This window comes from Calidris pugnax, unplaced genomic scaffold, assembly GCF_001431845.1.
Source record: "Calidris pugnax isolate Ruff unplaced genomic scaffold, ASM143184v1 scaffold188, whole genome shotgun sequence".
Lineage (NCBI taxonomy): Eukaryota > Metazoa > Chordata > Aves > Charadriiformes > Scolopacidae > Calidris > Calidris pugnax.
The window spans coordinates 14,268,513-14,291,863 of record NW_015091257.1 but is presented as its reverse complement, the minus strand read 5'-3'; the positions used below and the strand labels follow the sequence as shown (position 1 = coordinate 14,291,863).

Here is a 23,351-nt window from a genome sequence, read left to right as displayed (position 1 = left end):
TTGCAACATCTGAGTTTTAACATCAAAAGTACAGTTTAACTTTCTTAAGTGTATGCTGAATTTGGATGACACGGTAATATTTCATTTTGGGTTTAGTCCCCCTTTATATCCCTACGTTTCCCATCATCTTCATACTATTTCTGTCCAAAGAAATTTGATAGAAATTCTTATGGAACTTGTTTTGAGTGAGTTGGTTTTTGTTTGAGAATTCCCTTTGGAACTTGTTTTGGGGTTGGTTTTTGTTTGCTTGTTTGTTTGGTATTTTTTGAATAAGCTAGTATTGATTTTGAATAAGCAGTTGTGGGCTCTGGTTTAAATTTGTTTGATTTACTTTGTACAGAACGCCCAGTAATACTCTTTATTTGGATGTGATAATTTGAGAATGTGTTGGTAAGCTTCAGCTCTTCCATTATTCTTTTTCAGTTGATGATGGTACTGACATTCATCCAGCAGTTCTTGCCACCATAAGAAAATTAGAGGATGGTTATTTTGGAGGTGCAAGGTAATGTCAGAACTCACAAATTATTCTCTCCATGATTTTTTTCTAATTAAATCCTATACAAGTCTTAGTTTTGAACTTGTGATAGAGCACAGTACCTTGTACTGGAACTCTGCAGAGACAGAAGGTTCAGGTTAAGTTAATATATGGCAATCAGGTGGTAGCTGGACCTCAGATGCAATGGGAAAGATCTGTCTCCTATCTCCGACTGCCATTAATGGATAAGGAAACACAAATGTCAAACCTTTGGAAATAAAAAAAACCCTCAGTCTTGTCTGGCCTTGTGTTTTGAAGAAGTAATTATCTTTCACGGTTATTGTACATGTTTTAAATATGAATTACGTGTAGTACTTGTAAGGTTATGTGTTCCATTTATCTACAAATAAAATCAATTTAATATGATGCCACAGTACCTCCCTGTTCTCTTCCTGTTTACACTCTCTCAGTCAGTATCTTCCTCTGACCATCAGATGTGTTTTCTGGTTTTTAGCAGCACTGCAGTTCTGTGAAAAGATGCTGCTGTTCATGGGAGCTTCTCGGCCCCTGTTTCTCAGGCATTATCCTTGGAGTTTAGGTCTTCGTTCAGGGTCTCCCTTCATATAAACATACAACACTTTGCAAAATTAGTCTTTGAGTTGGAATTATAGGTGTTACCATAACACATTTAAGTTCAATTAGTAGCTAGAGGAGTAAGTACCCAGGTGGATCTGCAACTATTGTTTTGCATTTGTTTTTCTCAGTATAGGTTATCTGCTGCTTTGTAGTTACCAAAGGTGGATTTGGCAGTAGGTCACATAAATTTTGGAGGAGTTGTTTAAAGCTCAGTAAGCATTAATCATTATCAGCATGGTAAATGTTAATGCTCCTGGGCATACGTTCCTGTTTGCAGGGTGAAGATAGGCAAGCTATCAGATTTTCTTACCACCTCTTTCCATACACATCTGAGCTTCCTGGATCCAGACTGTGACGTAAAACTGTTTGATGACCCTAACGAAGGCCGAAATAGTCCTGACAGTGAATATGGAGGCTATCCAGCAGACTTCTGTGAAAAAGGTAGTGCTTTTTCACTTCAATTTTTCTTTTTCTGTCAAGTTCTACCATCAGAGCCTGGGTTTACCTATGATGAAGAATCTGTTTCGTGCACAGCTGATAGTCATTCCAGTTTCTCATGTGTTCTACCATCAGAGCCTGGGTTTACCTATGCTGATGTTTTGTGCACAGCTGATAGTCATTCCAGCTTCTCATGCGTCAGTCTGTGAACAGTACATGCATGACTTAATTTAGAGGAGTTTGTGCGTATTTTTCCCACATTCATAGTATGGTGTTTACCTGTAACTGCTGCAGTAAAACTGATTCTGAAGAGTCAGCAGACAGGGCGGTGTGGGGTACAGAAGAGGCTAGAGGGACAGAGAGACTGAGAGGACTCATAGACAAGAGTTTGTGTGGAAGAGCTGATCTGTTGACCACCAGCAAGATAAAACGCCTTTTGCTTCCTTTCAAAGGGAAAAACAACTTCATAATGTAACTGTTTCCAGAGTGTCAAAAGCTGATTACTTTTTTTCTTTCTGATTTCTTCAGCTTAAAAATCTCTTGCTTATATTTTTGCATTTTTATGTACCGTTCTGTATAAGCAAGAATAGAGTGGTGTGTTTGAAAAAGAAAGAACTGATAAATTATGGTTTTAGGTTTAATAAACCTTTTCTTTTATGTATGTCACACTAGAAAGCCAGGATGAGCTGGATCAGTATATAAATGATGTCCTGCAGAGTACAGCACTGAAGTCATACCTGCCTCCTACTTCAAAGACTGCTAATCAACCACCTGTGTTCAGTGCAAACCATTCTACAAAAGAAATACTGTCAATAATGGCCAAGACAAAGGGCTTGGAGGTTCCAGGTATTTCTCCCTATTATTTATTTAGTGATGATAATAATAGAAAACCAGTTTTGGGTGCTAAAAGGGGTATGTTCAAGTATTTGAAAATTCTGCGATTTAAAAAGAACTAGTGGCACAAGCGTGTTGTAATTACGAAGAAATAAGAATGCGTCCAAGATTTTTCCTGTAGTTTTCCCACTGTATCCCACATCTTGGTGTATACATAGATAATCTTCTATGAAATGTAACATTTAATGGAAGTTAATGTTATAGAAACTGGTGCAGCTTCTCAGTTGGGTAGAATTTTAGAACCTGAGTCAGTGAATTCATTTTTTTTTGGTCTTTGTATAAACAAAGGTAGACAAAATGTACTTTCTTACTTTAATAAAGTTGTGGTGAAATGAAATGTTCCAATGCCAGGAAAACGTTAAGTATGCATATTTACTTTCTGAATTTGTAACAAGAAATGGAATAGAGAGGGAGGACAGTATTCATAATTGCGCTATATTTCTACTAGACTGAGTGTTGGATTTACACCGATATAATGCTTTGACTGGATTTGTAAATATGTGCATATATATGCAGTGGTTTATATGTAGGTATGTAGTATGCCCTGGTTAAAGGAAGACTTCCCTCAACTGCAGCATATATTAATAACTTTCAGGCTTTTTTGTTAGTTTTTTCTCCCATCTTTCATATGCTGGATCACCTGTCTATTAAATTCAATATATGAAGTTAACAGAGCATTAGCCTACATTTACCATTATCACTTTAATTATGGTATCTTACCAATTAGACCATTTTCTCCACGTACTTTCTGTTAAAATGTTTAAAACACTTAGCAGGGTCGGGTCACTGGGCTGTAGGATTTCTGAGGTATGGGCTGTCGTAAGAGGTACCAGTTGAGCATGTAGTGCCTGAGGCTTTGATGTGCTGATCTCAGGAACTCTTGCAGCAAGCCTGCAGGGAGATAAGGTTCAGAATGCGAGCTTGTCTCTGAGCTCCATGCAAAGCATCTCAGAAGCATTTCCTCTATATTTTGACCTTGATTTCTGTTGTTCTTACCTAGTATAGTTGCTTCATGTAGGTGTTTTCAATTTTCATGTTATTGAAATGGACTTTCAGTTTCTTTCCTGTTGGCTTTGCTTTCCAGATGTGTCTATGTCTCTGCCCACTAAAGTTCTGAACACACACCGGAAGTCTCTGAACCTTGTTGATAATCCCCATTTCTTTGAGACAAAGGTAAGCTGTGGGAATTTTTATGCTGTTTGCATTTTTAGGACCCAATACAATGGCCTTTCCTGTGTTACCCAGCCAAACCCTCTGCTAGCTCTCATTTTGCCTCACAGACGAGCCATTCCGCCTGAGGCACTGAATAGCTACTCCCTTGTTTTGGAATGGATTTATTTTTCGGCTGTGTGAGGGTTTTTTGGTTAAATAGACAGTACGAAATGGAAAAAATTCAATAGTGTCTGCAGAAGATAAAATAATATAATAGGTGATTATTTTAAAGGCCAAAGGTTGAGTCCTAACCCATCTTTAGTCCTAACCGAACACACAAAGGGAAGGATGGAATATTCATGACCTTTAAAGATGTTCTCTGAGAAATGCTACTTATGATAACTTCTGGGCAAGAGGGGGCTGTGTGAAAGGACAGACGTCCTTAAGGCACCAGCCAAATCCCACTATAAGACAGGATGATGGGATTGCTCTGGGCACCTGTTTTGTCCTAGTGTGTGTGACCAAAGAGTGGTTACAGGAGATTGTATCCAGCCTCCTGAATGATTCTGCTCTACAGTCTCTGTCTATGGAAATGGTATTTTAGAACCATATACATTGCTGAATATCTTATTAAACAAAACTTCTCTTCATCCAAGAACTCACCACAGGATTGCATTATTGATTAACAAGGTAGTTTCGTAAGGTTGGAAAATGGATGATGGCAACATCTGCATTCATAAAGCATCACATATATGCAGGTTAGAGAAGCTGTAAATGATTTCAACTAAAAAAAGGTAATATCCTTCTGCATTTCTCTTTAAAAATAGCAGTCCATGGCAGGGAAAGTGTGCAAATAATTTTGTTGCCTTCTTTTCCAAATTTTTTTTTTGTTTTGTCAAAAAAAATTATTTCCTTGTTGACTGAACTGAAACTAGAGACAAGTTCCATTCTGGTGGTTGTATTTCCTGGGGCTAGTCTCCTTTTCATGTCTGCAGTAGTCTGGCAAGCACTATGTCGTGTGTCTGTGTTTGAAGTGCAGAGTTACGTTGCTTGGCTGTTGTATTTTTTAATGAGAAGCTACAGTTTGAATTTGATGTACTTTTTTCAAGATCCTTTCTTTGATTTTTTCATCTGTCTTTATTGTCAGGACTGTGAAAATGCTCTGCACTTACCTAAAGATGCTCATGGTGATTTGGATTGCAGGCGGCTTGTTGAGCAGCTAAAGGAATGCCCAACGCTCCATGATCAAGCAGATATCCTATATATCTTGCATATATTAAAGTGAGTTATCTGAGCATAAACTTCAGCATCTTCATAGTTGGTCACAACTCTCTGATTATTCTTGTGCAAAAGCTTTCTACTGTTCAGGGTTGTGTTTTGAGGGTAGAGGCTAAATATTATGGGTTTTAACAGGGATATTTTCAGTTTGCTTGACTACATAAATCATTTGGATCCCAAATATGCTTTTGCAAACTTCAGAGTTGATTGGCATATGATTGCAAATTCATACAGGCTTTTGAAGGCTCACAAGTGAAATGCAAAAATCCTTCCATGAACGACAACACACTTTGCTGTATTTGTGGCACTCTGTTAAGCTCACAAAGATTTGCTGTTATTTTTATACACAAAAAAGGGAGTGGAGAGTAACTTTGTCGTGTTATTTTCTAACTAAAAGCAAAATGCAGTTTTAATGGGTAGTCAGTATTTTTTCTTCTCATGCCTCTGCATGCCTGAGTGCATCCCTGGCTAGAACTTACTTCAACACATTCTTGGAAACAGTCTAACCCGAATTGTTTGCGTTAGTAAACAGCTGCTCATTAAATAGGTTTGATGGGAACAAAATGCAAATACAAACCAACAGAATAATCTTTTGTAGTACGTTTGTTGGGCTTTTTTCCCTATGCAAGAGAATACTGCTGGAACCTGGCAGAAAGTTTGCTTTGGGTGCAAAGATGAGCATGTGTTAATCACAGATGGTCGTCTTTGCTGCTACAAAGGTTGTATTTTTGTTTATTTTAGTCTTTCTCCTGTGAGGACCTCTTTGATCTTGTTTTGCCAAGCAAAATGTTTAGCAGCCTCTCTTAAAGAGCAAAGGAAATCCTGAAAAAATACCATTTTGTTACTTAACTACTTGTAACACCCTTAATTTCCTATTCTGGACTTGTTTCACTGCGGGAGTCTGTGTTGGACAGGCTGGTGGACTCTGTCCCTCTAACAGGCATTGAAAGGTCATTCTGTGACGCTTCAAAACATTGTCAACACGCAGCCATAATGCAGTGAGTTTCAAAGCCAGGAGAGGAACAGAAATCTCTTTTGCTTTTTCAGTACTGTCATAAGCAGCATGGAAGCTTAGTTAATAGCTAAGAAAGAGGCGGGGAAAAAACCTTGTAGAGCCCCTCCGAGGCATCTGAAAAATGGGTACAGTCTTCAGCAGTACTGAAGACATTGCTGGATTCTGAAGAAGCACCACACAGAGCGTTCCTCCAGCAAACTGTCAGTGAACATACTCGATTTAAAGCTTAGGGGGAAATCCCTTGGGTGGGGGATTGCTTTGAAGTCACAGGCTCCTGGTTAAGTGAGTGCTCAAGTTAATAGATGAAAGTTCCTGATATTAAGAAGTTTTGTCTGCGTATAACCAATCTCTGGTGAGGGCCTGCATGTCCTTTGGACTTCTTAAGTCTGTCACCAACAATGAGCGAATTGCTCCGAATCAGGCTGTGTGTTGTGTAATAAGGTTAAGTAGTGTAGTGTTTTATCTGAGGAAAATTACTTTCTGTCTCTTCTCTGGCAGAGGTGCTGACTGGGACACGGAGCTGGATGGACAGTATGGTGTCACTGTCCATTGCCTACTCAACGAGCTCTACAGAAAGGCAGGCCTCAATCAAGAGTGGGGCTTGATCCGTTACATTTCCGGTATACTCAAAAAGAGAGTGGAAGTCCTGGCCGAGGTATGAAATATAAATAATGCTGGTTCAGTTTCCTGCTGGAGATAAAACTACCAGTCTGCCAGTGGGGCTTGTGCTTGCTTCCTTCTGGTCTTCCTTATTGTGTAAACGTCGGTTGCTTTTCTGATCTAAAATCTTATTGCGACGTCTTCACCTTTCATCTGTACTGCCAACTGTGATAATACTGGCATGGACTGAGAATGTCACGTTGTAAATGATTGTGAAGGTGACAGTCATATCTGCAGGAAGCATTTTGAGATAACTGCCCTGCGTGGTACTGGGTTAAGCCCAGCCTTTTCCATCCTCAAGACATGATGGACAAACAGTACAGACAGGCTCACAGAAAGCCATGTGTGTTAAATTGCAAAGATACTGGAAATGAACTGGGGAGGAAGAGAGTAGAGATGATCTGTTTGTTCCGCATTAAGGGAGGGAAAAACAGACTCTTAAAAATCAGATGAACATGGCTTTGTGAGGTCTTTGATTCAGGATGCGAAAACAGGTAAACTGAACACCCACTTTTGAATGATGTCGCTATAAAAGAGTAAAACATTGGAGGAAGCACCAATTTCAGAATGTATCAGGGTAGCTAATTCAGGAATGTGATGCAATATGTTCTATGTTTGGTTTGTTGTTTTTTTTTTAAAGAGATATATTTATTTAAGATAGATTGTTAAGAGATATATTAGTACACCAAGTTTTTCATTGATTCAAAATATTTTTTGTCTTAAATGAAGAGCGAATGTTTATCTTGTGGTAAAGGATAAAGTCCTTTATTGATCTGCCAGCTTCACTGGAGTCCCTAATCATTATGTTGCTGATTTCACAGAGCAGGGAAGCAGGCTTTCAGCCTGGGCAGACTCATAGCCATGTTGACCTCAGGTGATCTTTGGCCACTAGGTAACAGCATTCTGCTGAATCTGTGTCTGGTAATTAATAGGAATGCACTTAAAAAATTGCTAAAGGAATGTTTCATTTTGGGGAATTAAAAGCTGTATGACTTCCACATGACTCAGAGAAAGGTCTTTTGCTTTCTGTTGCATTATGATAGGCATGCACAGACCTTCTGTCGCACCACAAGCAACTTACAGTGGGCCTGCCACCAGAACCCCGGGAGAAAATCATTACCGCGTAAGTTGAAGCTCTGCCTCAGTTCCAGAAGCAGCCTACACTCCAGCTTCCTGCTGGTACTCTTCTGCTGCTGTCATCTTCTTGTAAAACTTACTCCTCACCTTCTGAAGTAATTCCAGCTGCCCAGGCAGAATCGTAGGCACCTCGGTGGTGCAGAGATTGTAAGATATTTCTGGGTCACTTGGTTCTGGTGTTTGTTCAAGAGGTTAATAGCAGGTGCCTGAATCACTGCTAAGTGTGGTTTGCCTTCTTGCAGCCCACTGCCACCTGAGGAGCTCACAGATCTTATTTATGAAGCAAGCGGCCAAGACATCAGTATTGCAGTCCTGACACAGGTATGATGCTCGTGTAAAAAGAGTTCTTCCAGCTGTACCCAGTGTGGCACCAGTGTTTGCTCTGTGACTGGGGGAGCCAGGATGACCCACTCTAAATGGGTGCCCTTATGGATTTGTCCTTACAGGAGATAATTATGTACTTGGCGATGTATGTCCGCTCACAGCCCAGTCTTTTTGTGGAGATGCTCAGGCTTCGCATTGGTCTGATCATTCAGGTGATGGCCACTGAGCTCGCTCGGAGTCTGAAATGCTCAGGTAAGAGCAATTTTATCATAAGGGTACTTGTGGCGTTATTTCTCCTTCACCGCAGTGGTTGTTTTTTCATTTACATGTGTTAAATCTTTTTATGGCCTTCTTCATTCATCACACACAGTTGCAAACTTTGAAAATAACTTATTTTTTTAACTTATTGAAAGAGTCCTGCCTGCCCCTCCCATCCCCCAATTATTCAAACTGAAGTGGATATTAAATATTTAAGTCCCCTGACTTTCAGTAAATGTTTAAAGTTCAGGTCATCAAATTGCACATGTGTATTTAGGGAACCAATGCCACTGAAGTCAATGAAAGTTAGGACCCTAGGTATTTGAACCTTAATTCATAATTATGGTCGTTTTTATTCAAAGTAATTTCTGATCATCTTCCTTTTACGTGAACGCCTTTTCCCCTCAAATATGCTTAGTTGAAAAATATTTGCCATTTAGATTTCAGATATAGTAGCATCGTTATCTTATATAGTAGCGTTATTTTGGCAGGAGATCAGTAAAAAATTTCTTAGAGGACTCCAAGATGTTGCATATAAATAACATGCATACAATAAAAAAAGAATTAAGTAACAAACAAGTGGTACAAGGCAAAAATATTTTAAGACTCATTTTGGAAGAGAAAAGTGAAACCAGAAAGGAATCATGACTGAAGAGGGATCTCAAAAATCATTGAAAAATTTTCCACATCAGTGGAATTGAAAGGGGCCAGAAGGAGCAGTCAAGAAAGTAATCAGGCTAATGTGACAAATATACAGTCAAATGCTGGCACTTAGGAGAATGATCCAGGCCGTATTTTTGTAGCTTGGCTCTTGTTATCATTTCTAATGCCCTAGCACACTCTAAAGGGAATAACTTCATGAAACTGTGTTTTCTGGTCCTCCTCCCTCCCCGGGTTTTCTCCATACTGGAGTGAAGTGGGGGTCCCTGTGGCTGGTTACACGGGGCCCACCTTGGTGCTGCTGTTCTCTGGCTAACTTGAGTGGCTGCCACTGGGCAGGTATCTACCTCAGGACAAAAAGTTGACAAAAGGAGCCAGGTAATTTTTGGGGATAATTCTGTTTCTGTGTGAAGAGTGCACAGAAAGCCCTGTTTCCCCAAAGCTGTAGCTGAAGAGCAGAAGCTGCTTTATTCACAGTGCAAAGCCTCTCTTTGCTGGGGTCCTTTTCATTATTCCTTCCCCTTAAATGCCAGCTGCTCTTTTTCTCTGCCCTCAGCTTTGTGGCTGCCTTTGCCATGTCTTCCTATGTCATGAGCACACACACGTGCTCACGTGCATGTATGTGCATTTTCTCTCTCTCACTTAGTTTATGATCTTTTAATCAAATAAAACACAAGCCTTTCACAAGCGTGCATTTCTTTATGGGATAACTCTGGCCCTGTAATTTAGATGTGCATGTCATCTGCTGTTGGGAGATGGCTGTAATGCCTCTCCAAGCAATCTGGCTCTACAAAGGAGCAACTGCTTTCTCATCACCAGCTTCAGTGAGGTTTTGCACAAGGTGCAGCATACTGTTCACTAATGCAAATAGAGTTATTTCTATGCAGTGTTTGTTGTTTAGTCTTGAAATGTATTTTCTTTGAAATGTGAATCTACATACTTATTCTTTTAAAGGAAGTGCTAGCCCCAAGGGAAGTGTGACTGAACTTCATTCAATCAGCATTTCACCTAGGAAAACAATCAATAAAGCAAGCTATGGTGACATTTGTCTTTTTTTTGGTTATGTTTTAACTAGGTGAAGAAGCTTCAGAGAGTTTGATGAACCTAAGTCCCTTTGATATGAAAAATCTCCTACACCATATTCTCAGTGGAAAAGAGTTTGGTGTGGAAAGAAGCTGTAAGTTGTCCACTTGAGTACCTGTACATGTTAAGTAAGAACTATAAATGCAAAGTTAGATTGTCTTATAAATAGGAATCTACTCTTGTGGCACGTAAAATAGAGGCGTAAGTGATGTATAATCATGGGTGGCCAGTACACATGTATGTCTGCAGTGGAATAACCAAAATACGTATGATGGAAGCTGTCCTGCTCTGAAATAAGGTTGTATCAAGTTTTGAGTGATATGAAGGCAAATTTCTGTAATGAAGAAATTTTATATGACCAGAATGAAGACTATAAAAAGGTTTATCTAAACTGTCTTCAAGGGGTGTGTCTGTGGTGCCCGGGTATTCCCAACTGGCACTTCAGGTGTCTCCCACCTTCATTCTTAAGCCCTCACAGACACACTGCAATTCTGATGTCTTTTGAAGCTATGATTGCACAGTGTTTTGGAAAATCAGGTCCCAGTATCCAAGTACAGATCTAGGCCCCTGACTTGATGCAATCAGGTTTGACCTATTGACATGATTTGAAAGGATGCTGTCACCGAGAGCATTGTACACTTGTGAAAGCATATGCTTTTATTTTGTACTTCTAGATAAAACTTCATCTGCTTTTCTGCACCCTAGAATTTTAAAAATGTCCGTTTGCTTCTTTTAGTGCGACCTGTAGATTCCTCTTCATCTAGCCCTGCAATTTCTATTCATGAAATGGGGCATTCTGGAGCAACCAAAACAGAAAGAAGTGGTATTACTAAATTGAAGAGTGAGTTGAAGCAGGTGAGGGTTTTCCATCAATGCTCATCAGAAAATGCAGCTGTTCTGGTACTGTGTTATGTTGAATTTTTCTGTGTCAATTTTAGGAGACCATTTTTAATGCCAAATAGATTCTTGGTAAATGAGAGAAGTTTCCAAAGACCCATTGAATTAAATCCATAGCCCTTGATAGAAAGCTGTGAAGGGATGTTTCCTCCAAAAATGTCCTTCCGTTTTTGTTCTTGTTTTACATGCTGAATATAGAAGAACTGGAACAAACTCTAATGCATTCATGGCATCAACTTTAAAACAGCTCTTTAATCATTTTTAGCTAAGGAAAGGTCAGATGTACAAAGTGAAGCTTTCATGCAAACTGTGTTCATTTTTACACTCTGCACAAGTTGCTAATGTGGTCCACATGCCTTTTGGAAAAGATACACTTGGAAAAGAAATCTTGGTTTGTTTTCTTCCTGTTCTGTCTCTTCAGTAATGGAAGATGATTACTGCTATAATATATATATATATATATATATATATATCTGTAATGAAGAAATTTTATATGACCAGAATGAAGACTATAAAAAGGTTTATCTAAACTGTCTTCAAGGGGTGTGTCTGTGGTGCCCGGGTATTCCCAACTGGCACTTCAGGTGTCTCCCACCTTCATTCTTAAGCCCTCACAGACACACTGCAATTCTGATGTCTTTTGAAGCTATGATTGCACAGTGTTTTGGAAAATCAGGTCCCAGTATCCAAGTACAGATCTAGGCCCCTGACTTGATGCAATCAGGTTTGACCTATTGACATGATTTGAAAGGATGCTGTCACCGAGAGCATTGTACACTTGTGAAAGCATATGCTTTTATTTTGTACTTCTAGATAAAACTTCATCTGCTTTTCTACACCCTAGAATTTTAAAAATGTCCGTTTGCTTCTTTTAGTGCGACCTGTAGATTCCTCTTCATCTAGCCCTGCAATTTCTATTCATGAAATGGGGCATTCTGGAGCAACCAAAACAGAAAGAAGTGGTATTACTAAATTGAAGAGTGAGTTGAAGCAGGTGAGGGTTTTCCATCAATGCTCATCAGAAAATGCAGCTGTTCTGGTACTGTGTTATGTTGAATTTTTCTGTGTCAATTTTAGGAGACCATTTTTAATGCCAAATAGATTCTTGGTAAATGAGAGAAGTTTCCAAAGACCCATTGAATTAAATCCATAGCCCTTGATAGAAAGCTGTGAAGGGATGTTTCCTCCAAAAATGTCCTTCCGTTTTTGTTCTTGTTTTACATGCTGAATATAGAAGAACTGGAACAAACTCTAATGCATTCATGGCATCAACTTTAAAACAGCTCTTTAATCATTTTTAGCTAAGGAAAGGTCAGATGTACAAAGTGAAGCTTTCATGCAAACTGTGTTCATTTTTACACTCTGCACAAGTTGCTAATGTGGTCCACATGCCTTTTGGAAAAGATACACTTGGAAAAGAAATCTTGGTTTGTTTTCTTCCTGTTCTGTCTCTTCAGTAATGGAAGATGATTACTGCTATAATATATATATATATATATATATATATATATAAGTTTGGTATATTAAAGTACACAGCAACTGAGCGTATAAAGAGATATCGTAGAAAATACCTCCAAAATATTCTGAATGAATGTGACTGATGGTTTTGTTATGAGTGGTTTTGATTTCTCTTGTTTTTAAATATTTCTTTTAGTAATTTTCTTCTGCTGTAGATAAATAGGAATGTAGTGATCAAGTGAAATACATTTATAAGAATGAATAACTTCAAGTTGTTCAGTCTGGGTTATTCAGCCTGGAGAAGAGATGGCTCCAGGGAGACCTGACTGTGGTCTTTCAGTATACAAAGGGGGCTTGTAAGAAAGGTGAAGAGAAACTTTTTGCCAAAGCCTGATATGACAGGACAAGGGGCAATGGATTTAAAGTGAAAGAGGGTAGGTTTGAATTAGACATAAGGAACAAATTTTTTATGATGAGGGTGGTGAGACACTGGAACAAGTTGCCCAGAGAAGCTGGGGATGCCCCATTCCTGGAAGTGTTCAAGGCCAGGCTGGATGGGGCTTTGAGCAACCTGGTCTGGTGGGAGGTGTCCCTGCCCATGGCAAAGGGGTTGGAACTAGATGATCTGTAAAGGTCCCTTCCAATCCAAACCATGCTGTGATTCTGAATTGGAGGCATATTTTAAAAAAGACTCTCTTCTGAGAGTTTATCAAGCCTCATGCGTTTAACCTGCGGTCATTTCTGTAAGTTTCTGAGGAAGTATATGAAGTTTTCCTTGAGTTGAATGGAACAGATTTGCTCAATAAACCTTTAGAAAGGAGTGGCATTTCTGCACGATCTTAGACACAGAGCATTTGATGGTGACAGTAAAGATCAGTTAATGACCCTTCTTGGGACATGATAAAGCAGGGAAGCAAATGCATTTGTGAAACTCATGGTGTCTGTCTCACAAGACCTGGTTGCTCTGTTTGAGCCGTGTCACTGCCTGAGCAGCGTGGCCAAGCTTCGTGGTATGGCCCTGGCTTGTGAAGGTGCTGCTGGCTGCCTTCCATCGGCCCTCAAGTGACTCTGGGGGCTCAGTCTGAGCGGGGCTCCTGCTCATAGTGGGTGTCTTGATTTCAGGGCCTTTCAAGCAAGGAAGAGGGATTTGGCACTAGGTGGCAGCATTATTTTGTTTTAAATACAGAGGTGGGCCTGGGCTGAAACACTTGGACTTCTCTTGAGGTTGGGAAGGTGCTTCCTGCGTTGCTTTTGCATTAGATGGAAAGCTGGTGTTTTGCACAGAGGAGGAGTTGGCTGCGTTTATCTTTGTTTCCCTCATCTTTTCACTTGCGCTGCTTCCTGCCACATCTCACTGCATTTTCTGAATAATTCACTAAATACTGATTTAATGTCATTTTGACAGAGAGCAATCAACTTTTTGTTACAAGCAACAATTCAGTACTTGCACTAACATCTCTTTGCACCAGAGCTCAGGTGCTGAGCAACTGCTTTTGCCTGGGTCTGAACCATTAACACTTAATTAGGAGGCATGACTTGGGGTCAACAGTTACAGGAAAGTGCTGTAAGTCTGAGGTGCTACTTCCACATTTCAGAAAAAAATTCTGCCTGGCAGCTGCTTGTTTGGCACTGCCCACCCAGTTGGCAGCCCACAGGCTTTCTGCAGCAAGATGACCTTCTCTTGCAAAGAGAAGCTGCTGACATCGCCTCCATCACATGAGGAATGGAAGGGAAGAGCTTGGGGCTTTTTTCCCCATCCTTGAGTCACAGGGAAGCTTTTGCATGCAGCTTAAACTGTGGTGCTTTGTGTTGGCCAAGCTTGGCGCTCAGTGTGTGGCATGGGCAGCTGGTGGCTGCACCACAACCAAGGAGGTCCCTGGCACTGTAGGGTCTGCCTTGTGGTCACCCTGGAATCGGCACCAGCTGCCCCAAAATCAGCTGATGTGCAGCACTGTAAGAGTCCGGGCGCTATCACAGTTTTCCCCTGAGTACTTCACCTTCTTCCATGTTTCTTGTCTTTGAACACGTAGGTTATTTAACCTTGTTTGTGTCCTGTTCTGTCATGTCTGTCTGTCTGACGTGTTGGTGTCTGTTTTTTGTTTTGTAGTTCTGTCATGAGGGCCGCTCCATGTCCAGCAGCATGTTCGCTCCCAGGGTAAAACACCATCTGCAGCTCTGCATCTGCTCTTCATCCCAGGGTAAAACACCATCTGCAGCTCTGCGTCTGCTCTTCACTCTGTGTGTGTGTGTGTGTGTGTACACAAGGGTCTTAGCTCTAGACACCTCCCTGTGGCTTCTCCTGCCCAAAAATTGTTTCCAAACCCTACCTCTTTGTTTTGTTCATCTTCATTGGGAACCCATTCTCATTAGTAATCTTTTAATAGAAGCTGAGTCTCGCATTTAGAACCACTTAGTTCTTCTGAAGCTTAAGCAGTTGTAGCAGATAAAGCACTGTAGCAGATTTAGCTCCTTGATAGTGGATTACATTACAGGTGTCAGCGCTATTTAAAAGTAATGTAAGGTTGATAAATGCTGGCAGTCTACAGACACCGAGGAACCCAGAACAGTTTCAAATTGCTGAGACAGGGGGTTTAGGGGCATGGGTATCTCCACAGGCAGTCATCTTCTTTCAAGGCAGAGAACTGCAGCTCTTCTTAAGCTCTCACTCTTAAGAAGGAAGATAATTGTTTAAATATTTTACCAACAGAAGCCTCAACAATTTAAATTAAGTCCAAATCTATTATGAAGAGACGGAAAGCTTGCAGCTGCGCACACGCTTTAAACTGGCGGTTGTGATTTGTGGTTCTCCACATCTGCAGACTTGCTGTTGATGGCACACCTCCCACGTGTCCTAAAGACACAGCTGCAGAGCTCCACTAGCCCTGTGGCCTGGCCTGACAACTGCCAGGTTGCTGTTGCCTCTCTCTTTCCCCCATGCCAGTGCAGAAAGGCAAGCTTCAACGGTGTGTTTGATTCAAGTGCACAGAACTGCTCAGTGAGTTCTTTGCTTCCCTGAACCAGGTGAGTGGCCAGGTGGATTCCTGTATGCAGATGGGTTTCTCTATTTTGGCACCCACCCTCCTGCTGGCCTCCTGCATCCCCTAGTTCAGCTCAACAGGGTGGAGGAAGTTCTGTTTCCCTGTGCAGTGGAAAGGAACAGTATGCATCACGCCATCAAGGGAACACCACCTATGCCTCATTGACACCAATAAGAGAGAATATGGACTTTGTGTGCAGTTGTTGGTCTTTTTGCAGAAGTTGGCTGTGCAGGCTCAGCACTATCCTTTGCAAATGTACAGGTTTTGTTCTTATTTCCCCCCTTCCCCAGTACTTTGCTCGGGCAGTTCCTTACTCAGAGGTGATGGGATCTGAGATGGGGCTGCCAGTGAAGTTCTTTCTGGGCTGAAAGTAGTACGTGTACAAGAAGGAAGAAGGAAACTGAAAAGCACATTCTTTGAGAGTGCAAAGAGTAGGTGGAGTTCATGTGTGGAAATGGGAACAAGAATTTGGTGGCAGTGCCACAACTTTGAAGACAATTTGCTGCCTGATTTAGTCTCCAAGTCTGATAGAGTAAAATAATAGAACAATATTGACAATAAAGCAAACAAGACTGATACTTACAGAGAGGCAGGTGTGATGGTTACATCACCACATGAGATACATTTTTTTATTTACTTATTTTAATGGAGCTTTTTGCATGGAGGACTTCTCTTGCTGGACTTATGGGCCCTTTGGTTCTCTTACAACACTGAGCCCAAAGTCCAAGTCATGCCGACCTGCAAAGGCCACCATCTTGCACACCACTGGCACAGCCAGCCAACTCATGCTTGTTAAAATAGCCAGGCCTTGTGTTGAACCAACCAGTGAAGTTCACTGGGTTATGCCTTGTTGAACTGCTTGCCTGTTTTGTTGAGAAATGATAGAAGTACCAGAGAACTGAAGCTTGTTGTGAAGAGGAGAGGAAGGGATCAGTGCTACTCCATCATCTTGTATGACATCATGGCCTGTATTTTTTTCTCTGGTTCTGAGGTAGCATTGTAACAGGATGATGTATTTACCAGGAGTAGCACTTGGGGTGATAGAAAGCAACTAACAAAGGCTTTCATGTTTCTTACAGAGGGGCAGTACTCCATCATCTCCCACGAGTACTTCTCCTCCTGGCTCCAGTGGAGACACGAGCTGGGGTGACAGAAAAGGGCAGTGGTTGCGCAGGAGGAGGCTTGATGGTGCTATTAACAGGGTTCCCGTTGGCTTTTATGAGAAAGTGTGGCAAATCCTTCAGAAGGTAAGTTGACAGCAGTGGAGGGCTGGAAGCAAACAAGCTGTACGGTCACCTGGGCAGCTGGGGGTCCAGAGGCCGCGTGTTGCCGGGAGTTGAAGTTGGTCTGCAGCTGGAAGGCTGGTGGAAACTAGAGTCATTAGTAGAGCATGTCTCTTGAACATAAAAGGACTCCACTAACACAAGTTCACGTGTGTGTTTGGAAGTGTATTTTTCTCTGAAACCATTGGCACTGAATTTCAGCTGAACAATTCTGTTCCAGTGCTCTCTGTCTTGTGTCGCCCATGGCCTAATGCAAGTTGTGGCCAGTGCCGCTGAGGGGCACTGCAATGCAGTTCAGAAAAGCTGCAAGGAATGAAGTAAGAAACTGTATTGACTCTTCCAAAATGTCTTGAGATCTCTTGCTGGCTCTTCTGAGCTGTATGGAATTCTTAACGGTTTTTTTTTTGTTTGTTTCTAAGTGAAAAGTAAGTCCTTGCCAGCACCTTGGAGATCAGGGGTATGGAAATGTGTTGAAGCAGCTCTCCAGGAAGGAGGGAGAAGGGGATTATGAATTTTTACTCATTTCAAAGTGATTATGCACCTGTTCCTCTGATTTGCTGGATGAAAGCCAGCATTCAGCACCTTGCAGCACTGAGCTGTTCATGCCTACACAGTTGGGAAAAATGTGCATCACCAGCTCAGCTTGATTTTGGTTGCCCTTCTAAAATCACTTATGCTGAAGCTGTTGGTGTTGATGTCAGCCAAGACGAGTCATCTATGGCTATTTACTAATGGGATTTTCAGCAGAGTGAGCATCACTTCTGCCCCGACCTAACGTAATAGCTGAGAGTATTGGAATGGCTTTCTGGCTGTTAAAATCGATTGTCCTTATTTGTCTTGAGTATTTAATTCTTAAACTCTCTTTGGACTATTCATAAAAGATCTCTCTTCTGCTTGGTGTGGTTTTGTACCTCAGGTACCCATTCCTTATTGTGCCTTCTCACCACTTAGGTTTTGTCACTCATCTTTTATATCCCTTGGTATTTCTAACACCACCTCTCCCCCACTGTTGGTGGCCCGTGTCCAAGCACCACAACGTGTTGACATCTTTGAATTGCGGTGCCCTGGATATGGAACACTTAACTATTATGTTGCTTTGGCGAAAATGAAAGATAGATGTTCTGACTTCCATGGTCTGTTGTCATGCTTTTGCACTACCTTTTATTTCTACATCCTTTCCCACAGAATGTTCTCATTGATTTGTTTTCCTCCTTTGTGTGCCTCTTGCTGTCGTGGCTCCAAGTACTTTCCACCCCTTCAGCAGCCGGACTGGAACACGGCACGCTCTCTACGTGTCATGTCAGGCTATTTCTAACCTTTGCCAGATTACACAATAACTTCTTCAGCAAAGGTGGAATAATATTTTTAACAAGTTTTGTTGTAGTTGTTTGGGGTTTTTTGTGGATTTTTGTGGGGTTTTTTTTGAAGTTTGTTACCTATTGGCTAGTATCAGAGAACACTCAGGTTTACTTGCAAGAACTGTAATGAAGTTACAGAAGAAGAACACAAATTCATTGTCCAAATGTTGTTGTTTCAGTGCCATGGTCTGTCCATCGATGGGTATGTCCTTCCTTCTTCAACCACCAGAGAGGTAAGTAAAATGCCCACGATTTTCTAGCCCCATCACCCAATGTTTGGTTTGACAGCGTAAGGTGCAGCGGGGCTGCTGTTGCAGATCCTTGCTTTTAAGAAGGTTAGAGGATCTGGACCTTCCTTCCAGCACTTCTGCCAGCTTCTCCAGGCTGTGAGGCTGAGTTCATGCCAGGCAGCCTGGGAGTGGGTTTGTGGTGGTTTTTCCCCTTTGCTGAGCCTGCCCTCTGCACACCTTCCCTGACGCCGGGCGCCCACGGAGCAGTGCTTGCAAGAGGGTGGCTGATGGCAGTCCTTAGGGCAGGGTTAGGAGAAAGCAAGGCCTTGTTGGAACAAAGCAGACATGTTGCTTGACACTTATTTTTTTAATATGCTGCAAAAGCAGCCAGTGTGTTTTGGCATCACAGCCTCAAAAGTAAATACCAATTAAGGATGCTTGTTTCTAACCAAAGCTTTGACTCTTGAAATCCATAACCTTTACTCACGGGTTTTTTTCCTTAGTTGGATTGCCACTCTGTCTTTAGGTGCTCTGCTAAGTTTTGAAGTCACATCTATAGAAAGAACTCTTGTTGAACAGTGCAAGAGAGGTGCTTGTGTGCTGTTTCCCTGTCTGGTTCCCTCACCTTTCTCTCTGGCTTCCTTCTCTTCTGAGGGACGGTGGTAGCAGCTGAAGAGAGGGGCTGGAATTTTCTGCCAAATGTAAACCTTTTTTTGCAAAGTGGAGAGCTTTATTTATTCCTATTGTGTAGATAAATAGGCTTATATTTTTAGCCTGTCAGACCTAGACAGTATCTAATTTTGCTGTTTAAAGGAATCAAACGAAATAAGCACAAACCTCCTAAGGCAGCAGCCTTTCACATAACATCCATAGAGCTATGCCAGTGCAAATTAGGCTTCTCTACAAACAATACAGCTGTATCTCTGTGTGGAAAAGCATTCACTCTGAGCAGGTGGTTATTTTTAAACCTCGACAGGGATTTTTGGCTTCGCCACCAACCTGCGATGCCAGAAAGACACTGGCAAGGCAGAGTGCAGCACGAGGAGCAAAGAGTTAATTTGCCAGCTAAGAATCAGCAGCAGTCCTTGTGTGTACCTCCAGCTTGTGTGTGATGGGTTGCAGGGCTGGAGCAGGCTTCTTTCTGCAAGTTGCATAACTGTTTGCAGGACCAGGGCCCAGCAACACGGAAAGTTTCTCTGGGTGCTACAGCCACTCAAACACCGTGCTCACTTCCGTCAGCCGACCCCCGTGCACGGAGCAGGGCACATGTTTAAGTGCTGGCAGGACGTGGGGGAACCAGTCCTTTTGGGTTTGTCAGTTTTCCTTTCTGCTTCTCCTCAAACTTGGCAGATGACCCCGTGTGAAATCAAGTTTGCCGTGCACGTGGAGTCGGTGCTGAACCACGTGCCCCAGCCCGAGTACCGGCAGCTCCTGGTGGAAGCTATTCTCGTCCTCACCTTCCTCTCCGACATCGAGGTGAACAGCATCGGGGGCATCATCCACGTGGATCGGATCGTGCACATGGCCAATGACCTCTTTCTGCAGGAGCTGGTGAGTTCGAAGGGCAGCGGTGGGGAAAATTTGAAAATTGTCCCCTGCTCCTTTCTAAATATGTGGGACGAGCTTGATTTTTTTTCCCCATATGCTTTCCCCTGCAAAGACAGACCGAGTCACTTCTGGAAATATATTTGGAAAACTAATTTAAGAATTGTGGGAGATTTAAAGAGAATAAAATTGGAGTGGCTAATAAGCTCTGAAGTAAGTGAAGTGAAGTTTTCCTTCACCAAAGCATTAGATTTTACCAATATTTGAGTAATCCCACCCCCCGCCCCCAAAGGACAAAAATCTGGGAAGCTAGATGTTCCTCATTTACTTACACTGATCCAACTAAATCATGTGGGTCCTATAAAAATCCTCATTAAGGTTTTCATGAGGGAAGGGAGAATTGCTTTCAGTATTCAGCACAAACATAAAATCATCGAGTTGGGGGGGGGTTTCCAATAAATAAGCATCTGTGCCTGACTTCCCCTCCATTTTTGCTTGTGTCTTTTCAGAAATCCTTCGGAGCTACCGGTAGTATCTTGGAGAAAGACACAGCCACAGGAATTTGCCACTTCTTTTACGACAGCGCTCCCAGTGGGGCCTATGGCACCATGACGTACCTAACGAAAGCCATAATTATTTATTTACATGATTTCCTGCCTAGCACGGGCTGTGCGATGCAGTGAGCGGTGCCTCATGGGGGAGGGAAGGCTCGGAAGCTCTTTCTCCCCATTTTCCCTCTCCTGAACCTCCTGTTTAGTTGCCGCGTGTTTGTGTGCTGTGCACTACCTCAGCGCTTCACACCAGTCCTCCTGCTACCTGCCCACCTACCTACGGGGGACAGGTGGGTGGAATTTGGCCTGGTTTTAAGAGAGAAATAACAAATAACGAGGCTTATTCTGCCCGAAGTGCAGAAATGTAATTCATATTAAATTAGCAAGAATTATACAGTTCTGCCGAGGGGAAAACAGATTACTCTGTGGAGATCAAAAGGCATAATAAAACGAGGGAGCTGTATCTTGGGCATAAAGTCTCCCAAATAAGGGAAGTGATGGAATTCATTAATTTTTGGCCTGCTGTGTGTAAATGTACATCATTGTGAATCGCTAATGCACAGTGTGAAACATCCAGGGAAATGTAAATTAGAGGGATAGGAATACCTTGAAATAACCAGGTGATATTTCTAATACACGTTTATCCTGATTCTCATCTCACTTGTGCCTGTCAGTGCAGGGCTAATGCCGGTAGAGACAATTGTCTTACAACATCCACTAATTGGAGAGGATGGCCTCTCTCAGGAAGCTGCATCTGTCTTTAATCTGAACAAAATAGCTTCCTTCCCTGCATCCCCGAGGCTTTGGAGGCGAAATCTCAAGACTCCAGCTTCTCCAAGGTGACAGACAGTTTTATGCCTGTAATCCCTTCCTCTGAATGGGGCAAGATAAACCTCTTTCACTCGAGCACCCTTTCCAAGTCTTCCGATCTTTTCCCTTGCAAATAGCCTCAGAGTTGAGAATGGCATAATTGCCACCCTTCTAGCGCAGCGGGAGTTTATGGAAGGCTTTGATGTTTGTCTTTTTTTTTTTTAATCTTTTTTTTTCTCTCCTTTTAATTTTTTTTTTCCTTTTTTCCTTTTTTTTCCTTTTTTTTTTTTTTCCCTTCTTTTTCCTTCTTTTTTTCCTTCCTTTTCCTTCTTTTTTTTTTTTCCCTTCTTTTTTCTCCTTTTTTATTTAAAGTTGCACTTGTCACACGTAGTTAGAGAGCTGCCTGGAAGTCTCCCCTCAGACAGCTCCCAGGTCAGTGCCTCTGCCTTCAATCTGTCTGCTGGAAACCAGTTTCTCGGCCACTCTGAGCTGCTGCAAGGAGAACGGGTTCGTTCCTGCAGGGAAATGGCTCTGTGGCTATTGAAACTGAAAAAGGGCAGGCGGGTGCTGGAGGGGGAAGCCCTGCTTTACCCCAGGCAGCAGCTGTGGTTTGCCTTGAGGCATCTGGGTGACAGCGTAGGGAGGTGGCTGGAGCTTTAGCCTCTCCCGTGGCCACGGGCTACCTCAGCAGTGTGGGGTGTGCCAGCACTGCCGCCCCGCAGAACAGAGAGGATCAGAGCCGGTCTGCCTCGCCAGGCAGAGGGGAAAAGGGTAGATATGGCTTGAAAAAAAAAAATCAAGTATTTTCTGTGCTAATGAGTCTGTTAAGAATATTTCTGTGAGACCCCCCCTCCACTCTTTTGAAATGTAACTATACCATTTTTTCAGGATTTAAAAACTTTTTTTTTTTTTTGTAACAATAGTATCTGGTGCTTTTGAGGATGAGATTTTTGGTACAGGTTTGATGAACAGAGGGAAATAAACCCTCTCACTTGCCAGCCACCAGCACCCATGGTGCCAGGGAGGCTCCGCTCCCCATGGCCAGGCCACCCTGCCTGCTGTCCCTCTACGGAGTCCCTGCTGCTGTGACAACATCTGGACGCTGGCTCAAGAGAGCGAAGGTGTAGGAGGCCTTTGGAGGTGATTTCATGTTTTTGCAGAAACCAGGAGAGTTTGGTGGTCCAAAGGCCGAGGGGCCCTTGGACTGGATGCTCTGAGAGAGGCACGTACTGTGCCAACCACCATGGAAACTGTGGGCCTGCTGAGGGGCTGGTGTACAGGTACGGTTCAGGTCCAATTAGCACTTGGATGCAGAAGTCGTTTTATTGGCATGGTACCTGTTTTGTAGGGTTTTGCCTTCATTACGGTTTGGGTTTGTTGGTTTGGTTTTTTTTTCCTTTTCATATGTATTGGGAGAGATCACTTCTCTTGTTTCTCAGTAAATGGAAGTAAAATCCTTTGTCTAGTTTAAGCAGACGTGTGAGAGCACAGAGGGTGAGTGTGCCAGAGCCTGCGTGAGGGTTTCTTGTTCTATCCCGTATCATACGAAAAGTCAGGAGTAGCAGCTATTTTTGCTTTTCTTGAATCTAGGTAGTGGGAGATGCAAGATGATTATCTTTCAGACTCCTAATTTATGATTTTTTTTTTACCTACAGTATGATCCTGTTTTCAGAAATAAGAAGGGTGATGTGGCTGGTTTTACATGTGGTTCCACTGAAGCCTAAAGCACTGGAGCCTATGGCTCAAACGTACCCGGACACCCCTTAACATGTCTCTTTTAATGGGAGTGTCGTTGGTATCTTTGGTTTGAAATGGATAGTATGGCCTAGGTTTTGGTATGTTGATGATCATCATGATTAATTAGCACATGGCGTGCAGGCACTTGGAAAATATTTTGGTGGTAATCTGAAGAGTTTTAGGTAGCTGGTGGTGAAGGGTGGGATTCTGAAGCACAAGGCCATTGGAAGGGAAACTGGTGCTGCCTTCAGGTTGGGCACGGCTGTGACTTGCTGCTGTGTTACTTTTCAGACCAAGGAACCCTTCCAGTTGGAGAGCTGCAAACCTAATTAAGTAAATAAGGTTTTATATAGACCCCCTGCTTTGCTGAGGACCCACCTCTGTGTGTGTGTGTGTGTGTGTGTGTGTGTGTGTGTGTGTGTGTGTGTGTGTTA

General features: G+C 42.3%; 1 protein-coding gene across 4 annotated transcripts in view; it reads left to right on the top strand.

Moving 5' to 3' along the window:
• PHKA2 (phosphorylase kinase, alpha 2 (liver)) overlaps positions 1-21,276 on the top strand; it is a 66,222-nt gene extending 44,946 nt beyond the window's left edge. For 2 of the 4 annotated variants that reach the window (XM_014960351.1, XM_014960353.1), the window contains exons 17-32: positions 424-502; positions 1,389-1,552; positions 2,222-2,395; positions 3,528-3,616; positions 4,743-4,876; positions 6,387-6,543; positions 7,592-7,671; positions 7,928-8,006; positions 8,132-8,261; positions 10,003-10,104; positions 10,747-10,865; positions 14,473-14,520; positions 16,483-16,650; positions 18,224-18,277; positions 19,625-19,825; positions 20,329-21,276. In XM_014960351.1, coding sequence (XP_014815837.1) covers positions 424-502; positions 1,389-1,552; positions 2,222-2,395; positions 3,528-3,616; positions 4,743-4,876; positions 6,387-6,543; positions 7,592-7,671; positions 7,928-8,006; positions 8,132-8,261; positions 10,003-10,104; positions 10,747-10,865; positions 14,473-14,520; positions 16,483-16,650; positions 18,224-18,277; positions 19,625-19,825; positions 20,329-20,502 — 1,952 coding nt within the window. In that variant the 3' untranslated portion in view covers positions 20,503-21,276. The remainder of the gene's footprint in view (positions 1-423; positions 503-1,388; positions 1,553-2,221; positions 2,396-3,527; positions 3,617-4,742; positions 4,877-6,386; positions 6,544-7,591; positions 7,672-7,927; positions 8,007-8,131; positions 8,262-10,002; positions 10,105-10,746; positions 10,866-14,472; positions 14,521-16,482; positions 16,651-18,223; positions 18,278-19,624; positions 19,826-20,328) is intronic. The other 2 variants (XM_014960352.1, XM_014960354.1) reach the window with 1 other exon arrangement.
• Positions 21,277-23,351: the final 2,075 nt, after the last annotated feature.